The sequence below is a fragment of the Lissotriton helveticus genome, chromosome 7 (assembly GCF_964261635.1).
Source record: "Lissotriton helveticus chromosome 7, aLisHel1.1, whole genome shotgun sequence".
NCBI classification, from domain to species: domain Eukaryota; kingdom Metazoa; phylum Chordata; class Amphibia; order Caudata; family Salamandridae; genus Lissotriton; species Lissotriton helveticus.
Window position 1 is genome coordinate 638,963,737 of NC_136068.1, and position 21,015 is coordinate 638,984,751.

Here is a 21,015-nt window from a genome sequence, read left to right on the forward strand (position 1 = left end):
GGAGGGCAAATGTTGGGGAATTAAATTTGCCAAGCCTCACTAACTGGGTGCGATTGGAGAGGAAGAATGAGATGAGGTCTTTGACCCTATGTCTAATGATGATGGTTGAGACACGGTTGATCAGTGTTGCATGATCAACCATGTCAATGGCTGCCGAAAGGTCCAGCAGCACTAAGATGGCAGCCCCGCCCTGGCCAAGTACTGTCCTAATTTCGTCAGATGCCTTGATAAGGGCTGTCTCAGTACCGTGGCCCTTCCTGATGCCAAATTTTGTGCTGTCTAGTAGGTTGTTATCGTCAATGAACTTGGCCAACTGGGGGTTCATGATTTTTTTGAAGATTTTTGCTGCATATGGAAGGCACGTGATGGGCCTGTAGTTTTTTGTCTCTGCGGGATCAAGGGTTTGCTTCTTTAATAGAGGCTTGATGATAGCCTTTTTCCAGATGGAAGGATCATTACCTGTGAGAAACATCGCATTGCATATGTTTGCTAGGTTAGGGGCGATTAGGTCAGGGATCTGTTGCAGAGTAGAAGGGGGCAAGGGTCATTGGGAGAGCCTGACTTGATAGTGGAAATTAAATATTTAATCTGGTGTGGGGGGCCTGGTTTGAATTCCCAGAAAGTAGAAGTAGTTTCTTTCTTGTTGGGGTTGTCAGTTTGGTTGTCGATTCTAGTTTGGACTGAGAAGTTGGCGTATATTTGGTTGACCTTTTCTTGGAAGAAACTAGCTGGTGAGTTGCAGAGAGATTGGGTGGCGTCGTTTGAGGAGTACATCGCTGACCCTGATAGCTTGGTCACTACCTGGAATAGCTGTTTCGCTGAGTCTTGGGGGGTTCTATTTGTCTCAGATAGAATTTGCGTTTTTTCAGAGACAATGAGGAGTTTGTACTTGGTCAGTGCTTCCTAATAATGGACTTTTCAGTGTTTTCGTAATTTCTATGCCAGCGTCTTTGAAGGTTCCTACAACGTTGTTTCTCTAGCCTCAGTACCTCTGAAAACCAAGGGGCGGAAGGGATGTTCCTGTTTTTGGAGGCATTTTTTAAGTGGTACCAAGGCACTGAAGGCATTGTGTAGCCAATCTGAATAGTAGGTGGAAGCAAGTTCAGGGTGTGGTGAAGCATCAAACTGAGTGGATAGCAGATGTGTTTTGAGGAGATGATGATCAATGCAACGCCAGGTTCTGAACAGCTTAGTGGAGGAGGGGCTAGTGTGCTGAGGGGTATTGTTCCCTGTCTGAATGTCAACCAGAACTGCACAGTGGTCAGGCCAAGTTAGGGGAATAACATTCTTTAGTGAAATGTGCTGGTTGTTAGAGAACAGACAATCGAGTGTGTGGCCAGCTGAGTGTGTGGGGCTTGTCACCAGCTGTGAGAGTCCTGCTGCCTCTAGTTCTGAAATAAGGGAAGAGGTGTCTGTGGCTTTATGAGTCTCCAAGAGGAAGTTAAAATCCCCCAGGATAATGAAATTGGGTTCTCCTGATACAAGTTCTAATAGGCTGCCCAAGGCTGAAAGAAATTCGTCCCGAGAGCCCGGTGGGCGATAGAGGAGGGTTCCTTTAAAGGAATTGGATTGAGAACGTTTTATGGAAAAGTTGAGTGCTTCGCAAGCCAGTGAGGGAATAGTCTCAGTCCTGACTGAGTACTTGTCTCTATGAATGATCGCCAAGCCTCCTCCTTTTTTGATAATTCTATCGTGTCTGCGTGTACAGAAGCCGTCGGGGGTCGCGGTGCAGAAGTCTGGACCAGCGGAGGGGTCCCCCCAGGTTTCCGTGATAAATAGTAGGTCAAGGTTGTTGTCCATTAGAAAATCCAATATTTCGTATTTGTGTTTTGAAAGGGAACGTGCATTTATGAGGGCTGAGTGAATGTATTCATGATTAATAGGCGGGGGAAGGCAGAGTGGGTGATAGTCTTATGGGAGGTGTCAGTTGAAATGAGCACTTAAAAGAGGTACAGGCGACCGGGAGTTTAAGTCGAGTGGTGGGCAGGTGTGAGTGTCATTGGCGAGGAGGATGACTTTGAGTTGGTTACTGGTGTAGGTTAATAGTTTTCCACGTGGTGCTGATATGGGGGGGCCAGGGGGCATGGCCCTAGGCCGGTCCAGGCACGGACGGGCGCAGACAGCGTTCCCTTTGGCGCGCCAGCGGTGCGCCAGCAGCGCGCCCGCTGCGCGTAGCGAAAGGCATGTGGCCTTTGTAGTGAGATTGAGCAGCTGCTAGTCTGCTAGCTTCCGTGTTCTACCGGTAGTGTGAGGGGAAGACTTCCGGTGATTACGATTAATCCCTCCACACAAGCCGAAGACTCAGTGGTGGACTGGGGAACACGCAGAACGGAAATTAAGGTAAAATACAAAATACAGTGAATGCGCGCAAGTGCTTTTAAAATCTTAGAGTCGTTTAAAATTCCTAATTTTAGAAATGTCGCAGTTGTAGGAGTCCTTTACCAGGCACTCCGGTTGCGGTACTAACCAAGAGGAAGTGTTACCCAACTGATTCAATCACATCCGCTGTGCGTAGCGAAAGACATGTGGCCTTTGTAGTGAGGTTGAGCAGCTGCTAGTCTGCTAACCTCTGTGTTCTACAAGAAGTGTGAGGGAAGACTTCCGATGATTGCGATTAATCTCTCCACACAAGCTGAAGACTCAGTGGTGGACCGGGGAACACGCAGAACGGAAATTAAGGTAAAAGACTATGGGGCTCATTTACAAGCCCCTTGCGCCACCAATGCAACACTTTTAATTCGGGGGGGACAGAATCTTACCGGCAGTGTCCAGCAGGCCGTGAGGGCAACGGCCACGCTTTCAGCGCGTCTTTCCAGCCGTGAGGGCAACGGCCAGCGTTTACAGCGACTACATCTCCCGGCTGCCCCGGGGCCCACCGGCGCACTCGTAACGCTCCCGCCGCGCCCGGAGGCGCTAGAAGAATGTGGAGCGCCGAGCGTGATTTGGGGGACAGAATCTTACCAGCAGTGTCCAGCAGGCCGTGAGGGCAAAGGCCGTGAGGGCAACGGCCGCGCTTCCAGCGCATCTTTCCAACCGCGAGGGCAACGGCCAGCGTTTACAGCGACTACATCTCCCGGCTGCCTCGGGGCCCCCCAGCGCACTCGTGACACTCCCGCCGCACCCGGAGGCGCTAGAAGAACGCAGAACGCCTCGCGGGACTCGCGTGGGCGGTCGCCGGGCTAAGCCAGGGCAAAGGGCGGGCCATCTGTGGCCGTCAGGGGCCAAAAGGGGCCGGGCTGGGCCTCCCTATTTGGCGCCCGCAATAAGGTACACGGACTCTCGGAAGCCTGCTAAGGTGTCAAACTTATAAAGTGTTGCTGCCAAACACACTACTGTTAGAATATCGTCCTACTGACTGTTATTAAGCAACCAACCGACCCCACTGTCAAAAATGAGTAAACGCAAGGGGGTAGTTGGAACATTAGATGACTTTTTTACAAGGGCAGAATCGGTGATTATACACAAGATACAGGCAACCGAGAGACGATTGTCTTTAGACCTTGTACCGCTCCAACCACGTTTGTCACCTGGGGGTACTTTGGACTTAACTTCTTCAGGTTGTCTAAGATCTTCCTCTGTGCCCCTAAGCCCTGATATAGTAGTTACAAATATGCTGTCTCCATCCTCTTCTATCAACCAGGATCTAAGCGCCCCTGCTAACAATACACTAGGGACTTTGAGCAAGACAGCCACAGGGCGGACATTGGTTGCTACAGCACTTGGGGGAAAGAAAAACATAGTAAAACTAAATCAGTTAAAGCCCAGGCAAAAAATGATAGACTCCAACACAGGCATCCCGTGCAGTAGCGATGGTAGCAGTGGCAATGGAATAATTGAAGCCCGGATGACCAACTCTATCTCCACACAGACTGAAGATCCTTTGGTTAATGGCCCTAATACAACCGATATGGGCATCGAAATTTTAGATACTATGATGGAAGGATTTGAGTCCAGACTGGATGATGTAATGGAGATTTTTGTTAAGAAACTTGTTGTCTTTTGGGAGAAAATGTCTAAGAAAAATACCTCGGTAGCGAATACAATCAAGGGTGGGGGCGGGAAAATTGCTTTGCAACCAGCACCAAATGGTCAAACAAATGGTCAAACTAATTGTAATGGTGACTCGGAATCTAGAAGCACAGTTGATCCCATGGTGCCCTCCCAAGCTACCCTTTGTGAACTATGTGGGATTAGGGGAGCTCCCTCAGCAAAAAGCGATGGTCATTTAATAGAAGCAGCGGGCTGACGATAAGGAAGGATGGTATGGGTACTCACAAGGGGGGCAATAATCAGGGCAGGCCACCTAAGCAGGGCTTAAGGCCAGTTAATGACACCAACACTGTGAATAGAGATCTTAGTAAGCCTGGTTCCAATTTTAACTCGGATGTATTACACCTCCCACCAGCTTCTGCCCCATATGTGCTTGTCCAAACTGGGGTTCCTGCGCTTAGGGAGGGACAGAAAGAGACCTGGTCTGATTTGCAAAACAAGTCGGTAGACTGGCTTCATAAACATAAAAAGTTTGACCCGTATAGGATGGAAGAAATAATCATGGCCAGGAGTGTAGGGTGGGTCGGACCATCAAATAAATCTATAGAAGGGGACTGCATTGTGTTAAATTTTAGAAAGCCCCAATTGGTTCGTCGCCTTCTATCCATCACAGATGAATCGTTTAACCCCCCGCGCAATATCAGTACTCTCCCTCTGGGTTATTTCTATAAGCCATCCCTATTTCCAAATAGAAGCATTTAAACAGTCATGCCCCTATCCAATAGTTATTACGCCATGTCCAGCCTGGATACACAAGATTGACCATTAGACATGGCATCTAACATAGAAGTGAATGATAGGCCAATCATAAATATCCCAATTAGATCTAACTGCCCCACAGAGAGGTCAAACTCACCAAAAAGTGGCAATGATGCTAGACTGAGTGTATTGAGCTGGAATGAGGCTGGTCTACGCACAAAACTCGACAACATAGACTGGATAAATGTGATCAGGGAATATGACATTGTCATGTTCCAGGAAACCTGGGCCACAGAAGAATTATACATCAAGGGGTTTCATTGCTTCAGTGTGCTATCCCAAGTACCTAGGATGGGGAGACCATCAGGAGGACTGTTTATGGGGATTAATGTGGCTGCTGGTGGAAGTTGTAAGGTAATCTCATCTGATAGCTTAGATTATCAAGTAGTATTGTACAAAAGAGGGATTCATTTCCATTTGATACATTTTTATAACAATGATTTTCAGTCAGTTCCAAATAAGAGTTTTATAAAGCTCTTTGATTTAATCTCAGATTTGGATAATCAGTCCAACAATGGGGATCTCTTGGGTATTTTACTGGGGGGGGAGGGGGGGGGGGCTTAATGCTAAAATTCTCGATGTACATTCTGATAAAGGATCGGCCTATTATAGTCAATCGATAAGCAGAGGCAGAGAATTGAACCGGTTCATAAGATTCTATAATTTGTCAAATGTTATAGACCTGGTCACTGGGTCAACTACGAATAATCATCCAACCTATAGGGGAAGGGGTCGCAGTTCTATTTTAGATTTCATTTTTGTATGCCCTCTGATAGAAAAACAGCTGGCATCCGCTGAGGTCATACCCTCTGACTTCAGAGATCATAATCCCATTAGGGTTTCGATACACACTGCCCATAGGCCGACTTTTCAGACCGAATGTGGGGCCACAAACCTAATAGTCTCAACCGATAATCTAAGATTGTGTTGGAGGGGGTCGACAACTCTGAAATTTTCAGGAAATTGGCAGGGGACAATATGTCTCATATTGTTTCTTGCCTTTCTTTAGAACTACCACTGGCACAGATAGTTGGGGATTTTGGGAAGATCTGTCAAATGATTAAAATCCTCCTCTCCAAACCCTGTCACGAAGTGGCACCTAACCCCAGATGGTTCAACCATGAATGCTCACAAGCAAATAGGGATTTACATAGGGCTCTTTCAGCCATTCTGAGGTGTATAACAGAAGTCAAACTGGCCAGAAAGAATTATACTAAGGTAATTAATGACAGGAAGAAGGATCTCCTGATTGAACGTTGGGACAAATTGTCTGAGGCTGCTAGCCAGAAAAAGGGCAACGTTTTTTGGGCGGCAGTCAGGGAGGTCCGTTCTATGGGCCAGTCCTCGACGCCTATGAGCTGTAATATCACTAGTGATGCATGGGTCGAACATTTTTTGGGTATCTACACCCCTCCACCCTCTAGTGAGGTAACTTTCACCCCAGGCAGCCCGGTACCCATAGATATAAATATTTCAGAAGTTGTGGAAGCCATTAACCAGGGTCTAGGCAACAAGGCGCCGGGCCCAAACGGGCTCCCCATCGATTTAATTAAGTGGAACCCGGCTTTCTGGACCCCTTTGCTTCTGAATGTTTTTAATAATTTAACTCTGACAAAAATACCCGAGACCTGGGCTAGAAGTATCATAGTCCCGATTTTTAAGAAGGGAGATAGATCTCTTCCTTGCAATTACAGACCCATATCCCTAATAGATAATACCCTTAAAATTTTAGGAAGAGTCCTGTATAACAAAATTGTGGGATGGACAGAAGAAAATGCTATTTTGGACCCATGCCAGCTGGCGTTTAGGGGTAAGGTGGGCACTATTGAACAATGCCTCAATTTAAACTTAATTGTCGGGAAATATACCATTGCAAGGAGGACCCCCATCTATATGGCTTTTATGGATTTGTCCACAGCTTTTAATCTAGTGAATAGGTTAAAGCTGTGGGCTATCATTTTGGCAGGTGGGTTGGATAAAACATTGGTTAATTGTTTAGCATACCTACACAGAGACCTCCAGGCTCAAGTAAGGATTGGGATGGGAGGAGAGGTTTCAGGGACCATTGATATCGGCAGGGGTTCCAGACAAGGATGCGTGTTGGCCCCCCTGCTTTTTATTATATACATCAATGGGCTGAATACCTCTCTGAAAATGGCTACTCAAGATGTTCCATATGTTAATAAAGAGCCCATCCCCGTACTTCTTTACGCAGATGATGCGGTTCTCATAGGCCGCACTCCAAATTATTTGCGTCTTCTTGTTCAAAATTTTAATAATTATATGAAAGAGCTAGACCTTCGGGTAAATTAAAAAAAATCTTTCCTGATGAGCAGTGGCCCAGGGAAGCGCGAAATAGGTTCGATCATAATAGATGGACAAAAACTAACTTCGGTTAGATCATTTGTCTACTTAGGGATGGCCTTTGCTGCGAACGGCTCCTGGAGTGAGCATTTAGCTCACGCCAGGAGCAAGTTCTCAAAGGCCACCAATTCAATTTTAAGTTTACCCTGCCCTAAGACCACAGGTGCTCTTTTAGCATTACAAAAAATATACATATTTCAATGCACCCCGGTGGCCACATACGGCGCTGAGATTTGGGGAACTGTCAATTGCTCAGCAATCCAGCAAGAAGAAAACAGGTTCTGCAGGAAACTACTGAGCACCCAAATCTCAACCCCCCAATATATATGTCACAAGGAGCTCAATATCAATTTTATAACTGATTTTATTCGTGCACGACCGGCACTCATGTGGGTATCAGTGTGGAAGAATGAAGCGGCATTTTTGACACAGCAGATTATTAAGGATTGTTTTCTTTGCGATAAAGGCTTAGAAATCCCATGGTTAAGTGGTGTGCTCGCCAGTTGGCGTAGCATAAACAAAGAAAGTGTCTTCCTGGATCCCATATCAGCAGAATCAGTCCCTAAAAAGGAACTGCGGAACGCTCTGTACTCCCTATATAACAACGAGCGGGAAGTGGTGGAGTCCAGGAAAACATTTGTGCGAAATTATATGGCCATAGAACAGCATTGCTATCCACTTCGCATGTATTTGATTCTACCAATGAGCCGCTGGGAAAGGAGCCTTTTGTTACGACTAAGAGCAGGCACAATCCGATTTGCACTCTGTTTCCCACTGGGCTATAGCCCAAATTTTAATCAAAATTTGTGCCCTTGTGACGGGAGGAGTGAGCAAACCACTACGCACTTTATATTCTTCTGTAAATACGATCTTAAATATTCTAAACAGTTATTTTATTCATATTTTAATAAGAGAAGACCAACTACCTTGGAGGCAGCATATCGTCGTATATTAGACTTAGACAATGTCGAATTGATTTTCCGCACTGGCACTTTTTTTAAAACTGCAACAAGGGCGCGTAGGTCTATGATGGTTCCTTGATCATATATACAATCTGTGAACTGTTTTAATTAATTGTATATATTAATATGATGGTCGTCCTTGCACTAGCCACTTTGGATATATGTATATGGAATTTGTATCTTTTTATTAATTATTGTGATGTATTTATATCTTTGTGCTTTTATGGTTACTATTGTATCCGAATAAAGTTGAACTGAACTGAACTGAATACGGGAAAAAGTGGCACACTGGCGGCGCAAGGGGCTTGTAAATAAGCCCCTATAGATGTATATCCCTATTCTTTGTCATTGTTTGCCCAAATGGGCATAAACACAAGCAGCACGCCTCCTTGACTTGAAAATGTTGATATCAGTGCTGAAGGATCACAACATAGTTCATATTTTAGTGTGTTGATTCACACCTGGCATCTAGACGTTATTGCACGCTCTCCCAGACAATGCCAAAGGCGAAATTCTTACCCTCTAGTCCTTTTCCCAGATAAACATGGGCAGATGAAAACACACTTACAATATTGCTGAAAACAACCACCAAACATTTCAAGCTATCGCAGTGGCAAAATAGGACAACTATATTTTATTGCACCACGCCCTGAAGAACAATCTCTTGTGCAACACTATTTCAGGCAGTGATTGCCTGTTTAGCCCACAAGCTGTTCGTGACACTCTAACCTATCTTATGTTGTTTCAATGCATTACAACGCAACGACTATTACTACATTAACAATGTTTGCTTACAATACACTATTGAACTTCTCATGGTTCTTGTTTGCGATACTCACAGTAGTGGCTTCCCCCAATGACTCCTACTTATTTCTGAACACAAAATATTTCAGCATAAAATGGACACTTTCCAGAGATTCCTTCCTGTGTATGCCATTGTATATTGTTCCTGCTGTTGGAAGTATCCCCAATCTGAAATAAATATACAACTAACATTATTGCTGTATAATTGTTGAAACCCAAATATATGTTTTGCACTCTTGTGTCTTTACACCAACATGCAATGTAATTAACAAAAAAATGTAATGTGTTGCCATCCACTGCCCTGGCCCAAGGTAATGAAGTGACTCTTGTCAGTGAAAAGTCCCCTTCATTGCTTTTCCTTAGCTTTGACTATCTATTATCAAGATACACTAACACCTGAAGTCTGGCTTGGTATATTTTGCTGCCTATCCACTATCAATGAAATTGCTGTTGAGCCTGTGGTAAGAGGAGCTGTTATGTGCTTAACAATGTCCTTCTTTGGTTTCTAAGCCCATCACACTTTCATGGCCCCAGAACTGTTAACCATAATACATACTATCCTGCTGTAAGTGTCCTTCCACCAATTTCAGGACTTTTTACAGGACATCTGTAGTTCCTGGTGAGATATTTCAGTTGGTGAGCCCCATATTCCAGAGGACTGTGGCTACAGAACCCAGGAGCATATGATCGTAGACAACTCTACAGGTTGGTGTGCCTGCTGCCTAGGTGTATCTATAAGCTGCAGGTACAGTTCCAAGACCTGTGAGATAGGTCACTGACTAGATAGGTGTACAAAGTGGGGACCACCTGCCCAAATGTTGAAGGTTACACTCAACCTTTCATACTTCTCAGGTCCAAAAAGTGCACTATCGAGTTGGGTTAATAAGATCTGTTATGTACAGGGCTGATACTTGGGCTAGGAGGCACTATATATTTACTATGTTATGGTTTTTATTTTTTTATTTCTTTGTAGGGAAGAAAAGGAACGAGCCGGAGAAAGAAATCCCAGTCATTCCCATTCCTACTCAGCCGCGGATGCCGCACAGTCCCCCACATAGGCCCACACACCGGTATGTACGGCACCATGATACAAGGTGGAGTCAGCAATGTTTTTCAGGCGGATATACATATAAGAGTGAAACTAAGCGGGAAACTGACTTTTGGGTGTTGCAAACATGAGGTAACCCCACTGGATTTATGGGATCTCACTAGCCTTCCTTCTCCCAAGTCAATGTTGTCTTAGATGACCTTCTGCCTATGTCAACATGATAGTACCATAGAAACTGACTTTACAGCAAATCTTGAAGCAAAGCTGTGCATCACCTCTTGCTGTAATGCTCACAGCCCAAACCTGAAGCATTTTCATGGGATGGGATTCATATAAATTCAAAGAATTTCAAATCTGATGCAACTACATTTACAGCCGACTACAGACAAAATACAGTAAAGCAGTGGCGACTCCTCCGCTAAGGAGGAGGAGCGTCGCCTCACTGCTTTTTTGCAGTGACACAAAGGGAAAATAAAATGATAATAATTTGCGTAATTATCATTTTATTTTCTCCTAATGCCACCCCCTTTGCGCTAGGGGGCAGGGGTAGGGAAGGAGTGGTAGCACCCTCCTAAAGTGCACACTGAGTAAAGAGTCTTCCGCACTTTGCATTTTCTCCATGCAGGCTGCATTACAGCCTACATGGAGAACATGCCCAGGCCCCCAGTCAGCATCTGTGCACCTAAACACAGTGCTCAGACCAATCAAAATGCTGCTAAGGCAACATTGCGATTGGCTGACTGGTCGCCTGGGTCTGCTTCCGTAAGGCCGAGCGAGGGAGGACTAGGGAGGCGAGGAAGCGGCGAGAAGGTAAGTTTGAATTTTTATTTTTTTTATTCCTGCTTCCCTCCTTGTCCCCTTCACCCGCCCCCACCTCCCTACTTCCAGCGTCCTCCCCCCTCCCGCCTCTGCCCCCCTACCTCCAACCAGAGCCAGCAGCCTACGCAGTAAAGTACCACACAATAAAAATCTACAAAATTCTATACACATATTTAAGTTTTTGCCCTGGCAGTGAAACTGAATGTGGTCTGGTAAAATGTAATTCAGAGCAACTTATATTAATAAATGTAAATTTGCGTACTACTACAGTGCAAAAGTCAAATTGCAGTACATTACCACTGTAGAACGAACTTGACATGAGAAAATCATTGTTTACTGTCTTACAGTCTGCATATTATCATTGCTTTATGCGCGTAAAATGCTCTTTTATGTGATTTTACCTTACTGCACAAATTTAACCCCTTGCATCCTGGTTATGGTTAATTATCTTTTATTTTTTTTAAATCAACAAATAAATGTAAAAACATGCCATTGCATGAACTATATATGCAGATGAGCAGAATGTAATATGCTATTTATTACCATTGTTAAGGCGGGGAAGGGCATCATGACCCACTCATTGCTTCACCTCTCTTGAGTCATGGCCCCTCCTCACACTCAACAATGGTAATAAATCGCAGAGTATCAGAAAAGTGTTGAGCGATGCCAAATGGCATTGAGCTCTAGAGGACCGGGCTCCACTAGAAGCAAATACAAGTGGCACATAGGGAGAATCAGAAAGGAAGAGCCAGAAAGTTCAGGTGTTGGTTGTTTGCATGCTTACACGCAAGGGATAGTATAAAGGGGCTTAATTACAAGCCGCTTGCACCACCGTTGCGTCACTTTTAATATGGGAAGTGTGCAGGTCCGCATTACCATTAGATTACAGGAAGAGCTCCACTGACTTGCATCTTCCATGCCTTGAGTCATCAGTGCATGTATGTGTGTGTGCACCAATGACCCAACCATTAAAGCTACTTTGCATAGACCAGACACACATGGGCAGCTTTCCAACTGGTTATAATGTGAAAATGAATTAAAGTATATTTGTAAGGGAACCCTTCGAAGTTTAAGTATCCCAGATGCGGTTGCACGTAAAGGGTGCTCTGTTGACTCTTCAAACCCACAACTTGAGTCAAATTATTTGTGGGAGCAACTTTTGACTTTATGAGTCACTGAAGATGCTTTGGGGAAAACTTTACAGTTTGGAGTTTGCAGCACACCTGTACAGGATACTGATGTGTGTGGAAACTACTTGGGGGCATCATGTTTGATTGGTGACTTTCGGTTGTTTTAGTAGCATCTCCTAGAACCTTGGGTTTCTTGTGGTGTCAGTGTGTTGATGCTATTTGGGATATGGCTGGACCTCTTCAATTCTACCTCCTTCTACAGCCCCAGACCTCACCTGCCAGATCGTTGTAAAGCCCACTTTGATGCCATCGCCAATATCCGTGGAGAGATCTTCTTTTTCAAAAGTGAGTATATGTTCAGTATTTTGTGCAACAACACATCTATATTGCTCCGAGTCAGCCTGTGTATGCAACCAACTTGGACACACGTGTGTGCGCGTGTGTGTGTGTGTGTCCAATATATCTTTGCGTGAGCAACCAACATATTTGTGTTTGTGTGTGGTACCAGTTGTCTGTGGCTGCCTTCAAGATCCGCTTCTGACTACCTGTGTTTGCAACCACCCTTTGCGTTGTTGTTGTCTTTGTCACCATCCTGTCTTTGTCATCCCTACTGAGGATGTAGGCTGCTGCTTTTTTAGGAACATTACTGCCTACCCTGTGGTTATCTGGCAAAGAATAAGTGCTGGGTCAAAGTTTTGCTTATTATCCTGCGTCCGGAGATTTTGAATGTCAGTGTGCCAAGACTACCCTCTTTCACCCTACACTCCTTACTCCCTTATCTAATATATATTTTTTTATTCTTTTTATTGACTTTTCAACCGTTTAAGGATCACAATGCATTAGCAATGTGCGATTCGTCCACATCGCATCCCCTCCACCCACCAGCTGCAGTTGATTCCAAATGCCATCAACATACATGGCTACTCTGGGCAGTTGCCTGGGGGGCCATGAGCATTGGGGCCGCTTGCAGACCAGAATTTAACACTAATTTTCCATTAAACATTTTTATTCTTGTGAGTGGTTGTGTGGGCGGGGCCCATACACTGCTTTGCCTGGGAGCCTATAATGCTTTTAAGACGGCCCTGTCAACAAAACTCCTCGCAGCTCATTGTTGATCCGCCACCTCCCAAACTCCACCAGGGACACAGTACCCCAGGTAAACCATTGTGCCCATCCTCCCCTGAAACTTCAGGAGATGCCGAGGTCAGGGAATTCCATTGTGCTCTTTCCATAGTGGCCAGGTTCATGATATTTTTGTGGGCAACCTCTAGACCTATATACTACCACCTCGGTGAGTGAACAATAGTCCTTTCCCCTTAACCACTTGGATATTGGGGAGCTTCCCTAAATCTCCAGTGGCTCACTATATCTTGGTTAGCCAAGGTGCAGCCAACCCTGACCAACAACTTTTGTGCTCCGTTCCTATCCCATCCAGGACCAGGACATTCCCATACCACATGCATGAAGGAGCCTAGGACTGACTACAGTGGAAACATTATGGCCCCCACCCTGTCCCATGCTCCACAGCCTGTCATGAGTATAATAGACTCTATGGAAGTACTTAAAATGGATTCATCTCAGGCGTGCTGGAATTACTGGTTCCGGGGCAGCCATTTTAGCCTCTGTCCACTCCTCCTCCTCTAAGGGCCCTGGATCAGATTTCCAACGCTCCCTAAATTTAACCAATGGGTCCAGGGAGTTTAACATCAGAGTTTTGTACAGGCTGAATATGCCTTTCCCACTGATAGCGGATAGCTTGAGCGGACGTTTCTCATCTTTATCTTATTCTTGCAGGTTTTTTCTCATACCTCCTTTCTCTCTTCGCCACTGGTTTTCTTTCTCTTTTTCCCACCCTTTAGTGTTTTTCCCTTTCCTGCTCTGGGTCAAAGTCAAATCCATACTAATATAATAAAGAGAGAGCGCAAACCTTTGAGGCGGGTAATCTCAGGAACCACAGAACCAATCACAACACCCAATACAGTGTTGGAAAGGGCAGTTGCAGCAGAAGGACATAGGCTATGCAGACGCCCACCATATACATTTAAAAGGTAAAGAACCGTGCCAGCAAAGTAGTCCTTTGTGGGTGTGTCTGCGTTGTGCTGTGGGCGTGTGACAAACGCTGGGGGCCTGTGGTACGTTCCGCCCTTCATGCCATGTCTCATATTGTGTGCTAATCCCACCATGCTCCCTTTAAATACCCCTGCACTCCATGATCATAACCCACCCTTACTCCTTAAAATACCCCAACACCCTTAAACACTAACCCATCCTAACCCTATAATATACCCTGTACGCCAAAACCCAAACCTATCCCTAAACCCTAAAAATACCACTGTACCCCAAAACCCAAGCCTAGCCCTGAACCCTATAAATACCCCTGTCCCTCAAACCCCAAACCTACCCCTGAACCCTAAAAATACCCCTGTACCCCAAAACCCAAACCTAGCCCTGAACCCTAAAAATACCACTGTACCCCAAAACCCAAACCTACCCCTGAACCCTAAAATACCCCTGTACCCTAAAACCTAGCCCTGAACCCTTAAAATACCCCTGTACCCCAAAAGCCAAACCTACCCTTGAGCCCTAAAAATACCCCTGTACCCCAAAACCCAAACCTAGCCCTGAACCCTAAAAATAACCCTGTACCCCAAAACCCAAACCTACCCCTGAACCCTAAAATAACCCTTTACCCCAAAACCCAAACCTAGCCCTGAGCCCTAAAAATACCCCTATACCCCAAAACCCAAACCAATCTCTAAACCCTAAAACTACCACTGTACCCCATAACCCAAAACTATATCTGAACCCTTAAAATACCCAAACACCCCAAAACATATACCTCAGTACCCCAAAACATATACCCCTATACCCATACTTACCTTATCTAAACATTTTAAAAAAACATGCTTTTACCATTCATGCATTTACAATGAATTTCGTTGTAAATGTATGCGTGGTAAAGGCATATAAAATGTAATGCCATGCGTTATAATGGTATTGCGGAGTCATGGTACTTTCGTAATGAAAGTATGCGGAGTGATGTTATGCAGAAAGAAAGTTGCGGAATAATGGGTGTTTACCCTCCCCCGGTAAGTACATTGGTCATCACTGGCAACATACTCATATTTTTTCACCACCCATTTGAAAAATGCACAGGTCTCTCTCATTGATGGCCAGCACCGACATACACTTTTAGACACACCTCCCGCCACAAGTTCTAGAATTGCGAACTTTATAACTGGGGAGCTACGTTCGAATCTCGGCATCAGCTCAACATCCTGCGATTCCAGGCAAATCGCTTTGTCTCCCCGTGCCTACCACAAATGAATGTGTTCTTCTGTAATGTAAATTGTGCTCATGCCATGTTGTCGAGTTCGCGCTATATAATATTGCAAGGAAAAATAAAGTAGGGAAACTCGAGTTCACACACTACTGAACGCGCACTCTTAAGTGCATCAGCCGTGCACTGTGAATCGGAGCGTTTCACAGGCCTGTCACAGATAAGAAATGCTATCAAAACGAAATCCTACAAAACAATATGCTACTGGCCGGCAGCAATTCATACCCGGACAACGTCGGGACGGGCTGCTAGTAACGAAATAAGAGCAGAACAAAGTGAGGCGAGCATCCTGCCCTGTCACAGGACAGAAGTTGTGTGTGCACATTTACTAACACTTCAATGATGCGGGTAACTAGTCTCATACCAGGCAGGAAGAAATGAAGTTGTCTGTTGTGTTACGGCGATGACCTCCCATCCTTTTCCCAACCATCTTTATTTCTATGCTTTGTCCTCCCCACCCCATTGTCCTCGTCACCCCCCAAGGCTCGGCTCTAGAATGTTTTCTTTGGGAGGGCCGTAAAGAAGCATGGGTAGGCAATGAAGATGAGTGTGTACTGGCCAAAAAACAACATTGAATTTATTCGATCTGATATTTTAGGTGTTGCCGTTATTTGACATTTTTAGCACAATAATCAGCACCCAAAGAGCTATATAGTTCGCTTTCCTTGATGTGCTTCCGGCTTTGGGGAAGGGGAATGGGGGGGGGGGGCAGACGCTGCTTGTGAAATATTTAAGATGCAAAGCTTTAAGACTGCAGCATGCTCCTGGTTATGTGCAGCAGCAGAAAATGTCTGCTGCCATACAGAGCCAATGACAGCTCTTCATGTCTTAAAAAACGTTGGCAGCTGTTTACTTCGCAAAGCATTGAGGTTTAAAAATACTATGCAATAATCCCAATATCATAATTCAGTTTTCAGACTATCCATGCTGGTTATTTGTGCATCATAGCAGTTAATAAACTCTGCTGACTTCACCTCTCTCCCGGGGCCTTAAAGTATCCTATATCAATGGTGTTAATCATTAAAATAAGCGAAAAGGGAGAGCCCGCAGGACAGCACTCCTTTGAAACATTGAGGTGAAAACCGCTTGTTTTTCAGTTCTGAATGATCTTGGGTGGCCAGGGTATTCATTGGGGGGGGGGGGGCAGGCACACCCTCTAGAACTGGGCAATTTGATCTAGGTCACATGTTATGTGAGGTAATGTGAGTGACTGTAATATCATGTCATTTAACCTGACTATGTCACTTCCAGCACTATAGGAATGTGGGGGCATATTATCAAGTAAGGGCGTTACATTATCGCCGGTTTAAACGGCAGGAAACTGCCGATAAAGCGGCGATAATGAGCTTGATAATATGCTCTCTGAATTCCAATCGAAGCCCATGTTAGATGTCTTCACATCTAACATGGGCTTCGATTGGAATTCAGAGAGCATATTATCAAGCCCATTATCGCCGCTTTATCGGCAGTTTCCTGCCGATAAAAGCGCCGATAATGTAACGCCCTTACTTGATAATATGCCCCGTGTTTCCTTTTTTGGACATATAATGTTGGCAAGCATGCTGTAGGTCAGTGACAGCCCATGTGTGGCTGTTCCAACATGGCTTGTGTGTGTCTGGATCATGGATGTGTGTGCCACACTTGGACTGCCTGTACATGTGAGTGCCCTTTGTGTGGCTCCTCTGTGACCGTCTGTGTGCGACTGCTTTGTCCTTGGGTTGCTGTTACGTGATTCTTTATTTCTGCAACGACGCTGCCTGGGTATCCCGTGAATGTATGACACTGTTGACCTGCGACTGCTCTTACACTGCGTGTATGTGCAGCTTGTATGTGATAGTTCCATGACTTTCAGTGGTGTGTACAACAGGCCTCTGGGTAGTCTAGTCTGGTTACTTGTACAGCCCAAGTATTTGCTTCTACTCTGTGACTGCTTGTGAGTGTGTACTAGACAGACTGTGCTTCGGCCCCGTGATAGCCTGTGATATGTTCAGCTGGGATGATGTGTGCCCCAGCCAGTGATTGCGTGTTTGTCTGTCAGTCCCTCTTCAATGTCTCTGTGCTGAAACCTCTACTCAATGAACTCTGTTCCCCCTATGTCGTGTCCACCTTGTCCTTCCTTTATTTCTTACCCTATCCCCTTCCTGCAGTATGCGGATGACATTGTTGTTCTGAGTCAAACGCCAATCGGCCTGCAAAGGATGATGAACAATTTGTTAACTTACTTGGAACACGAATGTTTGGAACTGAATAAAGACAAAACCAAAGTGATACGCATTGTGGATCCGAAAAAGCAAACATTTAAATGGTACGCAAATAGTACCCCAATAAAGGAGGAAACATCATATAAGTACCTAGGATTGAAATTGGGGCGAGGCGCAACGAACAAAGAACACAAATTAGACCTAAAGGCAAAAGCACAGTCCCTGATCTACGCATACCGGCAATTACAAAAAAAATTAAGCTGCCCAAACTATACACACCTCCTGAAAGTGATAAAAGCGCAAACCCTACCCACCTTGTCATACGCACTGGTCACCTGGTGTGGCAAAGAGGCCTACAAACAAAGGTATATAAGGCAGCTTTAAACCTTCCAAAATCAGCATCACCAGCGCAGGTTTGTTTGGAATTCGGCCTGCTGAACCAGAAGTTTCGCAGTATGGTAACTTTTGTGAAACTCTGTCATAAAATACGTATGTCTGAAGAAGGCTCACTGGACAATCTGTGTTGGAAAGAAATCCCATCCAGCAGAAACAGCACGTGCCAAAAAGTTGGGGAGATTTCTTGTCCCAATCCTTGAATGGTATAGGAATCGAAGCAACATGGGACTTGATGCCAGATAGAAATAGCTTCGACAAAATTGTAAACAATGCAGTCAAATGGGAATCCTATCTGGAAGACAAAACAACTACAGCAAAACGACGACACGGGTGGACCGTGATAAACTCATATTCCGGGATAAAGTCACAGTCTTATCTGGAAAGTCACTTTAGTAGGCCACTAAAACAAAGATACATAGAACATCGACTGGGCCTACAGTTTTCAAAGGACTTGCTACCATCCTGGAAAGGTAGTCACGCTGACCCTAACTGTCGCCTATGTGGGTATCAAAAGGGAACATTAACCCACTTACTATGTGCTTGCCCAGCACTTACGGATTTGAGGAGACGGCTTTTAAAGTCCATTTTTAACAAATTAAACATCCGAACATGTAGGCAAGCTGTAATTCGATGGTTAGATGGATCATCTCCTATGTTGGCATGTAGGGGGGTTAAATATATGAAGACTGTACAATCACTCCTACAACAAGCGGAACAAGGAATCATAGTAACATACTGTTGGAAATGGGGGTTGCCCAAGTCTCAAAGGGGGTAGCATGGCATCAAGCGGGCAGGCCAAACTTGGAGGACATGTGAAGCACTCACGCAGTACCCTCAGTCAACACACCAGGCACACCACAAAAGAGGCAGGACACCAATATGAGTTGGAAAATTAAGCAGTTTAGTATCTCCAACCTGCAAGGCAAAAATGCATTAACAGTGTCATCATAACATGGCGCCAACTGGCACCAGAGCCAAGTACTTCAGAGGGGGATTATTTACATGGGACCAAAAAGGGATTGAGTCCATAGTCCATAGCTGTAAGGAAAAAGGATGGTTAATCAAACATTAGACCTGGGGCCAATCTGGCGGGGCCAACTCAGGCTCTCATCCTTAGGGGGTTGGCTGAAAATGTAAGATACAACATTATGCATAAATACACCTCATGCATTAGAACGCCAATTCCCACCCCTGTAAAAGAAAACATCAGGGCATCATAGTACCTCATAAATAGGAGCACCTGTAATAAAAGGTACAATCACCTGCACGGTGGCACAAAAACATGCAATTAACCATTAGATAGGAAAGTGGCCTCACTATAAACGTATAACCAATAACCTAAGAGCCAGGCCTAACCTCAGGGACCATCTGGCAACAGGTAACTATGGCATTTCATCAGGCATGTCACCGGGCTAGGTGTATCAAACATCAGGCAGAACATACATCGCCTAGCATTAACATCATGTAGGGGCCCTCCTCGGGGCATACTTATAAAAGTGGGAGGTCAGGCCTAAAACACTTCAATACTTTTCCCGGTTAGATTATAAGAATCAAGGGTACATTTAAGGTCTGTAGTTATTCAGGTCACAATACACTTCACTAATAAATTTACAGAAAGGAAAATGCAGCCTGACAGTACATTACGTTTTTAAAGACTCATTAGCGGGTACATTACCCCACACTTTCTTGAGTGACTGCTCAACTCCACAGACCTCTACTGGATGCAGATCTTCGCAGCATAGCCCTCCCGGTATGTGACTAAAAGGAGGACACAGTAGTATTAACACGGCTCCCCTCTAGTTAAGTTACAGACTACACCTCTCTAATGGAGGATCCACTCCCTCAGTTACCAATAGACTATTAGGGTCTTGTCGCAGGAACCCTGCTGTCCCCTTCACACCTTCCTCCTCTCTCCTCTGAGGTAAATATTAATGGTTTTGCTGTGGTTGTTTGAGTCACTAACCCACTTTCCCAATTCTGGTTTTCCAGGTATCAAACAGTTAAACTCCTGGGGCTTAGCCCCGATGTCCCGGTTCTCAGGCAATTGACGCTGCCGCCTCCCGCTCCCTCTCTACCCGGCTTACTTGTGGGTTTGAAAGTGTCCCAGCGGTTGTGTTCTCCACGCTCGATGGAGCTTGGCAGCAGTCGGGCTGAAGGGGGAAGGCAGGGAAGGCTTTCCCGGCCCAGGGCTCCCTACCGCGACGTCCGCTGTGGCGCTTCTGCCTCTTCTGAGGGAATCGACGACTGGCTCTCCAACGCGGCGCTCCTCGGCTGACGCGATGACTTTCCCTCGGATGGCACTTCTCCGCCGGGCATGCGCGGAAGCGCTCGCTCTTCTCCCGCCTCTGCACTCACTCACAGGAAGGACGCTACTCTTTGCGGCGACGCTGCTCCCCTGGGCCTGCCCGACCCTAGGCCCCTCCTGCTTTCAATAGCGGACACACCGAGGACATGCGCGGAAGCGCTTCCTGCTCCGAGTGACGCGGCTGGTGCCCCCGGGGTCCCGCAATCAGCTAACACAGCGCCGCTGCTTCTCCTCAGACACTTCCCACTCCGGCCTCTCAGGAAATATGTGCACACACGGCGCCCTCGCGCTTCAGGTCGCTATGGTGCCACAGACACCCGCCTTCACCACAGCTGCTCCACAACACCGGTAAGCGCAGCGCTGAGTATGGGAAGTCAGGGATACCCTCAGTTAAGGGTGTCCTGAGAGGATTCACTGGGGCTCCAATATAGAAGGGTCTTCTTCCTCAAGTAGCTTAATGTTCTTATCAGCAATTGTTGGATTGAGAGGGATCGGTCAAAGGTTGAAGGGGGAACAACCCTCTGAAGAAACTGTCAGCCTCAGAGACAAACTAGCTGCTCTCAGTGTGTCCACCTCCTCTCACCACTGCCTCACTCCTCTACTCTGGGGTCGGCACTTCCAAAGGGGGCCACAGCTTCCTGGGGGCACCAACCTCCCCAAACAGTGTCTGACAGGCGCACCTCACGGAGGGGGGCGAATAGTTCCACAGCCAGCCCCAGGGGCACACTCCTCACCTCCTGGGGGGTTCAAGCCCACAGCATTCCTCCTCATGTGGGCACCTCTTTCCTTCAGCGCTGGCGTAGTTCAAGGTCCCACAGCGTCAGTGTCCTGGGTAGG

The 21,015-nt window shown here is 45.9% G+C and overlaps 1 protein-coding gene across 2 annotated transcripts in view; it reads left to right on the forward strand.

Annotated features, from left to right (window-relative positions):
- Positions 1–21,015, forward strand: part of MMP25 (matrix metallopeptidase 25) — a 165,874-nt gene that overhangs the window by 129,708 nt on the left and 15,151 nt on the right. For both annotated transcript variants that reach the window (XM_078652888.1, XM_078652889.1), the window contains exons 6-7: positions 9,913–10,009; positions 12,199–12,281. In XM_078652888.1, the coding sequence (XP_078509014.1) occupies positions 9,913–10,009; positions 12,199–12,281 (180 nt within the window). The remainder of the gene's footprint in view (positions 1–9,912; positions 10,010–12,198; positions 12,282–21,015) is intronic.